At 34.6% G+C, this 12,202-nt stretch overlaps 1 protein-coding gene across 5 annotated transcripts in view; it reads right to left on the reverse strand.

Annotated features, from left to right (window-relative positions):
• The window catches only part of DPYD (dihydropyrimidine dehydrogenase), an 869,249-nt gene that overhangs the window by 511,511 nt on the left and 345,536 nt on the right, over window positions 1-12,202 (reverse strand). For all 5 annotated transcript variants that reach the window (XM_031654381.1, XM_031654339.1, XM_031654360.1 and 2 more), the window contains 2 exons: window positions 5,505-5,612; window positions 3,617-3,786 (listed from right to left, as the gene is read on the reverse strand). In XM_031654381.1, the coding sequence (XP_031510241.1) occupies window positions 3,617-3,786; window positions 5,505-5,612 (278 nt within the window). The remainder of the gene's footprint in view (window positions 1-3,616; window positions 3,787-5,504; window positions 5,613-12,202) is intronic.

Here is a 12,202-nt window from a genome sequence, read left to right on the forward strand (position 1 = left end):
TCAACTCTCATTTTGAATTGTAATCTCCATAATCCCCACCTGTCAACGGAGAATCATGGGGGTGGTTCCCCATGCTATTCTCATGATGGTGAGTGAGTTCTTACAGATCTGACGATTGTGTAAGTGGCTCTTCTCTTTTTGCTCAGCACTTCTCCTTCCTGCAACCTTGTGAAGAAAGTACCCTGCTTTCCGTCATGATTATAAGTTTCCTGAGGCCTCCCCAGCCATGCTGAACTGTGAGTCAATTAAATCTCTTTCCTTTATAAATTACCCAGTCTCAGGCAGTTCTTCACAGCAGTATGAAAATGGACTAATACACCATGTTAAATGTAACTGGCTTCTGTCATAATTCATATTTGTCACTCAAGGATAAGAAAACTTTGTATTTTTCTGTATTTCCCTCACTCAAAGAGTGAGAATTAGACTGCACCATTAGACATATACATGCTGACATGCCTAATGGTGAGGCATTTTATTGACAAACCATGTTATTTCCAAATTACACTGAAGAGTCCATGACCATTAAACAACACACATATTTGAGGAAACCTCTAAATGTCCCTGTTCCTCAATCTTCACTGACTCTCAAGTAACCAAATGTGACTGAAGTTTGTACTAGGGGAGACAGCATAGGAGAAAGAAAACAATTACCCAAGAAATTAGGTCCAATATTAAATTCTTCATGTTGGCTAAAAAATATGTCCGAGACCTAACCTTTCAAACCCTGTATCTTGAAGTAGATACATGATATTGGACCTCTACTCTCTTGATTTTCCAGTTTCATGAGTGTCAGCACTGCAATATTGTGGCTCCTCTTTTGATGCATACAAAACCAAGCAACGGCCATAAAGGATTAACACTGAAACTTCTATGAATGCCAACGTTCCCAATCCTTACATGGTATTAGCCCTTGTAAGTGAATCAATCCTGAAAACTTTGCATAATCTAATCGTATATTACTTATTATTCCATCTCTTTGATAAATTTTGCCTAAACTCATGAGATAAACCTTCAAAGGCCTACGATTATAATATTTATCTAACTTGGAAGGTATTAGCCCCTGTAATGCTAGAAAGCCTTGGATGCTGATTCCCTCTAGTAAATGTTCATTCCAAAATTATTTGTTGAATCTTTTATAGGTAGTATCCAATGTGCTAAACAGGGGGAAGGTAAATGTGACCCAGAGAGATGATCATGGCCCTTTCTCTCATGAAGCTCCAAGTCAATTAGTTTTAATATCATATAAAATTTTGGTTAATTGTAAGCTAATAATAAAATAATTCAAACATTCAAACATTTGTTCTTCTAGTTTTAAATAAGACCAGACCCATTTGAGTTCTACTAAGCTCTACTGCAGGCAGGTTACTTATTATCTCAAGGATCTGTTGCTTCTTAACACTTTGGTAATCAAGATTCAGGCAGCTGAGCTCTGGCCTTCTAAGGTGCTATGTCTCTACTCTGATCCTGTGCTTCCTGTAATCTACTCACATTAACCAATAGCTCACTGTTTTACTTAGCCCCTGACTAGCCTCTCTGCTTCTGACGCCACTCGACTACAGTCAATTTTCAGCAGAGTAGCCATTTTAAAATTTAAATCAGAGCTTGGCACATCTCTGTTCAAAGCAGTCCAGTGATTTTTCTCTTTCAATAAGAGCAAAAGCTAAAGGTCTTGTGAATGCCTACAATACATCATCTGGTCTGTCACATTTTCTGTTCTCTCTTACTTTATTCTGATGATATTGACATTTTTTTTCTATTCCACAAATCCAGAAGGCTTCCTCAATAAAGTGTGAAGGCATTTAGCTTGGCCTGCAATGTTTATCTCCTGGATGCCTACTTTCCCTCAATTTCTTCATCTCTTTGTTCAAAAATCATCTTATCAGAGAGGTCTTCCAGGGCCACCCTGTTTAAAATTGCAAACCCTGCCTTCTCTTCCACCATACTCCACTCTCACACACTCACTATAGTCCTATATTAATTTTTCTCCACAGTTCTAACTACATTTCAATATACTATTTATGTGACAGTTCATTTGTTTTATTATTGGGTATCCTCTCTCACTAGGTACAAAAGCCACGAGGGCATGAAATTCTAACTGGTTTGCTGGCTGTTGTATCTAAATTGCCCAGAATAATACCTGGTACATAACAGATGCTCAATAAATGTAGTTTGAATGAATGAATGAACGAGTAAATAAATTCATACCACTACCCTCTTCTTATCAGGTCTCAGCTTGTTTGCGTCTTAGTTCTACCTAAGACAGAAGAAATAGCCACTATTCATTTCCAGTGACCTTTGCAAATGGAAGATGACTACGATATAAAACATGAAGTAAATTGATATTGCCAATCAGGATCATCTTCCCCTTCCAACCCTCAAGAAGTCACCTTTGGTAATGAAAACTTTTCTAACACTGGAATTAGAAGGATAAGAATTAATATTTAAAATGTTTAGCTCAAAACCTATTTCTGAAGTACAAATTATGTGCCAGGTCCTGTGCTATGCACTGGAATACAAAGACTTAAATGTTTCTTTCTATGTGTAAAAAAAAACATGATTATACTAATTATTGCCTAAGACAGAATTCCAGAAAAAAAAAAAAAAAAACCCTATGATCATAAGACTACCTTGGATTTTATATATTTAAAAAAAAGTCTAAAAAGGGTAGATTGGATGGAGAAAAGTCCAGAGAATAAACATGGCATTTGAAACTCAGCCATGAACCAGTGGTGACCCTGATATTTTGGTAAGATTAATTTGTAATGTGGGTAATCTACATATGACAAATTACCTATTGACTACAGCTATAGTTCTTGCCTAGTACAGAGATTCCAAACATGTTCAGGCATTCCGAAGTAAGTCAAGTTCATAATACTGATTTGATTAAAATGAGTAATTTATCTTTCTATAAATACATTTGGTTCTTGTTCTCAGAACTAACATTCTTTATAAGGTATTATATTTCTCTAATAGCATTAAAATTTGAGAAGTCTGTACTACATGTAAATAGCTGATAACTCACCCAAGACTAGTCACCAGTCACTGGTAAGAATGAAATTATTTTAAACAAGTTATTTTTAGTGTGTTAACCAATTACTAATTTTGAGTAATGCTTATCTTAGAGCTCTTTAAAAATATACATGACACCCTTTTCTTTCTGTTTGCTTCACAAATAATGAACTGACTGAAAGTATGACCAAGGTATACATCTTAGAATGCAGCTTGTAAATTGGCTTACGGAAAATCCCGAATATGTCTTATTACCACATTCTTCTAATATGCATATATTTTGTGAAGAGTACCTACTATTCAGGATATAGAAGACTTAGCACTTTCCATTGTTACTAGCTAAATAGAATACATTTCAAACACATTAATACTAACAAGAAGCACTTGAATATTGACAAAGATTAAATTTCTCATTTTATCCAAATTACTATTACAAATTTTCTTTTACTTGGATGTCTGAATTAGAAAAGAAACAATTATGTGTAGCCCCGAAATTTTTAAACATGAATTTGACAATTTCAAGATTCTAGCGATTTAAGCAGTAACAGTTTAATCTCCTAAAATCTGTTGGAGTACAACTCCATATTTTCTGAAGGTTCCATTTTACCTCCTCAGGGACAGCTCTTATATTAACAAAGCCTTTTCTGAAGACGATGAACACACGGCGAGCTCCACAACGTAGAGCGGATGTTGCACAGTCAAAGGCAGTGTCTCCAGCTCCAAGTACAATCACGACTCCCCGTATCGATGGCAATGGAGAGTGACAAGCGCACATTCCTGAATGATGAAAGGAAAACCCCATTTTCAAGTAGAGAAACCATTTCTGCAAGACAGCTCAAAAGATACTTGTACTCAAAGCAGTGTAAAATTGCATCTTGCAGTTTTCCAGGATGAAGTGTCACTATCAAATTATTCTGCTTCATTGAAAGACAGTTTTATTCCCATTTTAAAAATACGCTCATATATGTAATTTCATAGTCAGTACCTTTAGTTTCTTTTTTCTTCTAGAATTCCTACAACACATTTCAGGAGTTTAGGTCATAACAGACTGGAATCAATCAATTAAAACTCTCTTTGTCAAAATTGTGACATCTATCTTTAACTTAGCATAATTAAGTTTCTTTTTGCTAGAAGTAAAAAGTGATCCTTATGATCTGTGTTAACAGTTTGCAATATTTCATTATAATACATTTTTAATATATTACCTTATATGATTTCTAACACATATCTCTGTTATATATTTTGTTAACTTTGAATATTAACATGCTGAATAAGTGTCCTTTATGTAACTGAAGAATTTCTGAGAACTATTTTCTTGAAATAGTTCAAATAAACCTTTCTCCCTTTCACTGCTTTCCTCGGGTTTTGTTTGTGAAATTGGGCAGTAAAAGAAATATGACTTTCTAAGCATCCATTTCTCAAAGTCATCTCTATTAAGATTTGGTGTCCATATGAAGATCCTTGTAAAAAAAGTAAAATACAAATATTCTTTATGTGTTAGGTAGCACTGTATAATCAGATTAAATAAAACTGTTCAAAAGATAAATTACTATAATTTTTGAAAGGTACCAAGAATAGAATAAACCTATAATTTCAATAAATGTAATCATTTTGCTCGGAAGATTTTGTATTTGGGACACTCTGTAATTTTCGAATATAAGCTAGGTGCACTATGACCTCCCTCAGAAAGAGTTTCAGACATACAAACATCCATTTCTACTGGGAGGAAGAAGGTGGAGAGGGCATGCATCTTTAGCTTTAGCTGTAAACTTCTGAAAAATAATTTAACATAGAATGTTTCTTACTGTTTTAAGTTCTGGGAGAAGCCTAAAAGTTTGTATCATTTCTACATGTAATTACTGTAGGAATAGCTGTGGCTCAGAACTCTTTAAAAACATATGTTTGAAGGATTTAGATTACCTAGCTTTGGATAAAATATTACAATTTTCCCCTAAGACAATGACTCCGGTCAAGCCAAAGCAAGGTACAGCCTTCATTCAGGTGGTTCTTCTTGGGGTGTATAAAGTGATAGGGTGTCTCTCAAAGTATGTTATTTTAACTTCATAAAATAACTGTTTAAGACAAGACAGTGAAACTTTCTGCCTGTGTAGGTACAAATCATGTAAGATATGTGAGGATTCATCGTATTTTAAAATAGTTCCCAAACTGAAGGTAATGCCATTTCTTTGAAAAACATCTTCCAATGTTTGTTAAGGACTTGCTTACCTCGAAGCAATTTTTCATGATGTAGTTTAGACATATATATATTACAGTGAAAACTCCTTATGATGATGCTTTATTGGAAGAATGAACAAACAGACGATTCTGGCAAACTGTTATAACTGGACTTTTTTAAAAAAAAACTCTACATTGAGGTATTAGGCAAGGATGAGTGTGAGATCTGAACAATGTGCTGCTGAGCTTGATCTTGATATTAATTTATAATACATAAAATAGCATACTCACTATTAAGCATAAAAGACAATATGTTATACCTGCTTTACTGCCTTTGGCTACAAGTGGCAAAAAGTCTTTGGATGTGTAAAACCCCTGGTCCGGCGTCAGGCCTTGGAAGATGGCATCTTTATTGGGTTCTGGCAAACCTAATTAATCAAATTTATAAAATATCATTAACAGGAGGAGGAGCTTTTCCTACTAGATTTTAAAACAAAAAAGAAAACTTTGATCTTTGAAACAATGTTGTTCTTACAGGAAAACATCTGTAAGCAAATCTAAAATGTACATAACACAGTCTAACAGATCTCAGAGTATATCTTGTATATCTTTAATATATAATCAAGTACACATCATAAATCACACATTAACGTATACCTGTAAATTTATGGAAACATACCATGTATATATACACATAAATATATATAACATTATAGGGAAAATCAGGTTATATTCTTTCCTCATGTCATAAATAAGTCAGTTTCAGTTATATTAAAGTACTAAATATAAAAGAAACTTTAAAAATGGGTACATATTTATCTAATTCCTGAATAAGTAAAATCATTTCTTTTTTAATGAAGGAAAAAGTTAAAGGAAAAAATAATGTGTTTTGCCACAATAATTCAACCACTGCTAAATTTCAAAAATATAAATGAATTAAAATGAAAATTATTAACCAGGAAAATGTTTTAATAATTAAATGTCTTTACTGTATAAAAAGTTTCTCAAAATCAGTAAGGAACATATTAGCTTTTCAATGGAAACATAAAGAATAATAAAAATTGGGAGAAGAAAAAATATAAATCACTTATTAGCACTAAAAATATTAACTCCATTAAGTCAGTAAACTGCAAATTAAAAGAATAAAATTATAACTTCCCTATAAAAAGAAAAATATTTAAGAAAATTAAACTATACAGCAAGGGTAGACATGGAACTTGTCATACTCTTTTGGTGGAAATATACATTGGTATTCAATATCTAGAAAACAGTTTTAAATCTATTTTTAGAAAATACTGACATATGCAAATAAAGGTTTAATGCACAAAAATGATTAATACAGAAAGAGTAAAATAAGATGAGAGAGTACCAGAATGTCAGGTGAATGAAGAAATTAGTTTTACCATATAAAAGAAAAAGACAACAGAACAGCGAATATTCGAGAAACATGGTATAAGATTGTAATCAAAATACAGTCTTAAACAAATCTGCAGGATTCAAAACTCTGTACAATTCAAATTTTGTAAAAAGAGTATTAATATAAACCATGTAATCGAAACAGAGATCATTTCTGCTGGTGGTATTAAGGATATTCCAATTTTTATTATTTCCTTATTTTCCAAATTTTCTACATTGTGCATATATCAACTATAAATTAGTAAATTCTTACCAAAACCTCGAAAGGAAAATGAGTAGCAGAGTAAATTTTTTCCAAAGTGTAAATGAAGCACATCTTATAGCAGTCACCCCATCCAAGGCAAGTAGAGAAATAATTCATCTCAATTCCATAAAAGCAGGGGGAAATACGTAGTTTTATTTTATTACTAAGACTCATTCTACCAATGGGTCATTCTAGAGAGGTAGGAGTTTATTTTACAATGAAATGAACGGCCATGGACATTTGCTGGTAGATACAGAGTAATAAGCATAGCTCAAGGATGACTTTTGTCATATGAGATAAGGCGGATGCCATATCTGATCTGAAAGCTAAAGGTTTTTGTGGATTGTATGTAATCAGCAACAAACTACCATTGTCTCTTCAGATTAAACCAAACATTTTTCTTCCCCATTGAGCACCCCCTGAACCTCCTTTTCCAGAACATTTGCTTATAAATTATTATAAAAGACCTTTTGCTTTCAAAATGATTTCCATTATGTAGTAGGATAGTTAGGGGAGCCACCTCACCTGCCTTTGCCTCAGCTTCTCTGTGAAGGAAATAGGGATAAGAACGTTTCTTCCTTTTATGATATAAAAAGGTATATTAGTAACAGAAATGAGTATATAAATGGGTGGCTGTTTATGTGATTCTTTTAGAAAACCTGGGGTGGAGAGATGGGGTTGGTAAAAATAGCTGAATATGTTCTTGAAGGCTCTCCAATGACAAAATGATTTCTTCTCAAATCTATTAAAAGAAGACTGAAGTAAGGGCAACATTTGACTATTCAAACCAACATATACATATGCTACATATGATTAGTTTTTCTTTGCACGTTATTTAGCCACACCCCAGGTCACACATAGAGCCTCAAGGTCCACAGAGCCCTCCTCTTCTACCTGGATGACAGGTCATCCCTTTTGGCCAAGGACAGTGCATCTGAAGGTCTCCTTGTGGATACTTTGATAGCCTATGCTAATCATAATGCTGTGGGATAATGAGAAGCAGGGATTTTGTCAGCAGACAGACTTTAGTATGAATCCTTCCCCTCTCATTTACCAGTTGTGTGATCTTGTATAAGTTCCTGTGAAGGTTAGGTTTAGGTGTCAACTTGGCTAAGCTATAATACCCGTTAATCAAACACTAAGGTAGGTGTTGCTGGGAAAGCCTTTTGTTGATGTGATTAATATCTACAACCACTTGACTTTAAGGAGATTGCCTCAATAATGTGGGTGGGCCCTATCCAATCAGTTAATCAAAAGGCCTTAAGAACAAAATTGTGGTTTCCCTGAGAAAGAAGAAACTCTGTCTTAAGTCTGCACAATCAGCTCCTACTTGGGAGCTCCAGTCTCCTGTCCTGCCCTAAGGAGTTGGACTTACCAGCTCCCATAAATAAATAGCCCAATTCTCTAAAATAAGTCATCCCTATCAATCCATCTGTCCATCCTACTAATTATGTTTTTCTGGAGAACCCTGAAATTGAGTTTCTTAATGTGACCTGATTTTCCACCACTTCATTTATAAAAAGAGAGATAATAATTATACTTCTCTCATGGATGTGAGATTTTCTTAAAAAAATACTAAAAATATTATAAAATTATAAAAATATTAAAAATATATCTATATGGATAAATCATATTATATATAATTGAGACCTGGCACATCGCGAATACTCATTAAACATTAGCTATTAATATTAAGATAGGTTTATTCTGTAATTTATCAATTATTTCATACCTCATATTGCATGGCAAGGAAGGAATAAAAGCTTATATCAAAATAAAGTATTAAACCTTAGCAAATGTAAATAAAGTTCTACAAGGAAAGAAAAATGAGGCAACCTTAAGTGAAATATGAAAGAAAATGAAACTTGCAAATACTCATCTATCAAAGGAAGACTTCTCTGAGAGTAGGTGGCATATTAATAAATAAGGTATGTGTCTATACCAGGATGATTTCAAAATGACACTGAAATGACTTTTTAATTCGCCTTTCAGTGTGAAAAAGAGAGTTTATGAATAAAGATGAATTGACAAAGATTTGACAAACAAAACAGGTCAGCGTAGTAGATACTCATAGTTTTTGTCTTTCAAGGAGGCCAAATACTTTGTTTCTTTAGAATAGTTATTTAAGTTGTTGGTGTTTTAGCATGCATTTATACAAAGGAACACCTCCTTAAGAACTATTTTTAAATGGTGATTTTCAAGTTCTCTGAAAAAGAACGGAGGGAGGGTGTGAGGGAGGGAGGGAGGGAGGGAGGAAGGAAAGAAGGAAGGAAGGAAGGAAGGAAGGAAAGAAGGAAGGAAGGAAGGAAAGAAGGAAAGAAGGAAGGAAGGAAGGAAGGAAGGAAGGAAGGAAGGAAGGAAGGAAGGGAGGGATGAAGGGAGGGAGGAAGGATCCTGCTTATGTTACAGAAAATTTAAATTAACTTTTATCGACTACAGACACTACTCTAAATGCCTGGCCCTCAGGTGATTATTATATAACCCATTTTAATTCTCAAAATAATTGTATGAGACAACTGATGTTATTATCCACATTTTAAATATCAGGAAATTGAGGCATACAGGGATTAAATAACGCTGCTGAAGGATCACAGAACATGTAAGCAGCAGTGCCAATTTCTAACACGGACACTGGTTGTAGAGCCTATGTTATGAGTTCAAAATGGCTGCTTTTTTCATGTGTAAGGTTATAACTAGGCCAGGTTATAAAGTGAAGCTACATAACCAGTCGTATCTAAAGTAATCATTCAACATGTATGTATTAAGTTTCTCTACAAGGCTGCAGATATGCACACCTCACAGGATGTGCCTGCAGCCAGGTTCCAATCTAGTGACAGAGAAAGACCGGCTGCTTCTCTTGTGGGCATTTTTGTTTGGTGATTATTTTCTCCAGTACAATTCCTTTCTGAAATGTTTTCCTTCTTAAGTGAACTCCTCTTGGGTATATGCTGGTTATTTTTCACTATTTGATATTCTTTGAAATGTGTATCCTTGCTTTGTTGCCAAAGCACCTCCCTCTGGAACAACTACAGAATAAATAACAGCAGTATATATAGTAAATTCTTTCCTTGTGCTCACATAAAGTTTTGCACAACTTCGGTTAATATGAACAAGATATTAGATGTTCTGTCACATATTAAAATCTAGTAAGTAATAAAGGAGAAAAAAAGTTTTTAAGGCTTGCTTTCATAGCTATGGTAGGGCATGTTTAAGAATTACTCAGATTCTATAATGTTTGCTTGTGTTACTTCACCAAGCCACTTGTTTAGTGTTAACTGAATGATGCAAGCACTTGTGCAATGCTTCTTGTTCTTGAAAGGATTCACTTGAATGACAGCTAAGCCATCATGAGAAAGACAGTCATCTTTTTTTTTTTTTTTAATTTTTTGACTTTTATTTTTTTTTTTTAATTTTTATTTATTTATTTTTTTTTAATTAATTTATTATTATTATACTTTAAGTTGTAGGGTACATGTGCATAACATGCAGGTTTGTTACATATGTATACTTGTGCCATGTTAGTCTGCTGCACCCATCAACTCGTCATTTACATCAGGTATAACTCCCAATGCAATCCCTCCCCCCTCCCCCCTCCCCATGATAGGCCCCGGTGTGTGATGTTCCCCTTCCTGAGTCCAAGTGATCTCATTGTTCAGTTCCCACCTATGAGTGAGAACATGCGGTGTTTGGTTTTCTGTTCTTGTGATAGTTTGCTAAGAATGATGGTTTCCAGCTTCATCCATGTCCCTACAAAGGATGCAAACTCATCCTTTTTTATGGCTACAGTCATCTTTGGAGACAGCCTCACAAATCCCAGGAGTGAAGAAGATAGCACAGACCACTGAGAAACTACCTCAGGTCCCTGGCCAAAGGTTGTGGATCACAGAAATGAGTGGTGCTGGCCGGTCACGGTGGCTCACACCTGTAATCCCAGCACTTTGGGAGGCCAAGGTGGGTGGATCACTTGAGGTCAGGAATTCGAGATCAGCCTGACCCATGGCGAAAACCCATCTCTACTAAAAACACAAAAATTAGCTGGGCGTGGTGGCTCATGCCTGTGATCCCAGCTATTCCAGAGGCTTAGGCACAAGAGTCGCTGCACCTGGAAGGCGGAGGTTGCAGTGAGCTGAGATTGCACCACTGCACTCCAGCCTGGGTGACAGAGTGAGACTTTGTCTCAAAAAAACAAAAACAAAAAGAAATGGACAATGTTCTAGTATACTGAACTCTAAAGGAAGACCAATTCTTATTATTTCACACAGGGGCTTTTTCAGTGAAACTTTGGTAGACAAAACAACACTGATTATGTCACTACTCTCAAGTTCTCTGGATGAAATCAGTAAAATGTAGCAGATGGCAAATATCATAAGTTTTTCACCTTCCAAAGTACTTTTGTATGTGAGATCTCACATGTTATGTTACTCAGTCCTTATTTTCTAATGCTGGCTTGGGAATGGTGCTGCATTAGGGACAGTATTAAAATATACAGATTACACATGTATTTATAGAATAAACTAGGCTAACTTCCCCCTCTGTCTTAGTAAAAGAAAAATCCATGTAACAATTTTTGTCTTTATTTTTGTTTATTAAATCTTATAAAATATCTTACGGCCAACTGACCTATTTCTACAATTATTTGTAAACAGTATACTGGATAGGACTAAAATTTCTGAAGTCGGACTTCCTGCATTAAAATTCTAATTCCAGCACTTACTAGCTATTATGACCTTGGCCAAATAAAGTACTCTTTCTGGGCAACAGCAGCCTCATCATAGAACTGTTGGGAGAATTAACACAAAAAACAGGTATATAAAGCTCTTTTCATAGATGTTAAATAAATGTTTCCTTTTATTTTCATTTGCTTCCTTAAAGCCTTTGCTTGATTTAATGAAATGATACATTTGAGTAGATATAAGTTAAATGATCATCTAATCCATGATATACACAGTTAATATTATTACACATTTAAGTGGTCAGTATTAGATAGGCAGTATCACAGTCCATGAAACTTAGCATCTTTGGCTAAAATGAAAGGCTATAACCACATAAGAGTATTATTCTAACTTCATTCATTCTATAGACTACAATGAACTCTAACTACAAGAGCATCAAAACAAGGAAAGCATTAATAGCAAGATAAAGCCCACTCCTGTTCAAAGTGTTATTCAAATTGGAGCATTAAGAACAAAACCATGTCTCAGACAGCACTGACCTAAGAGTCTAAAGAACTGGGTTCTAATCTCATTATTTCCATTTTCTAACTGTACTTGAATAAAATTGCTTAATCCTGTGGCTCTCAAATTCCTTGATTTTAGAATGCAGACAACCCTGCTTACTAAATAGGGTTCTTCTGAAAAT

This window comes from Papio anubis, chromosome 1 (assembly GCF_008728515.1).
Source record: "Papio anubis isolate 15944 chromosome 1, Panubis1.0, whole genome shotgun sequence".
Taxonomy (NCBI): Eukaryota; Metazoa; Chordata; class Mammalia; order Primates; family Cercopithecidae; genus Papio; species Papio anubis.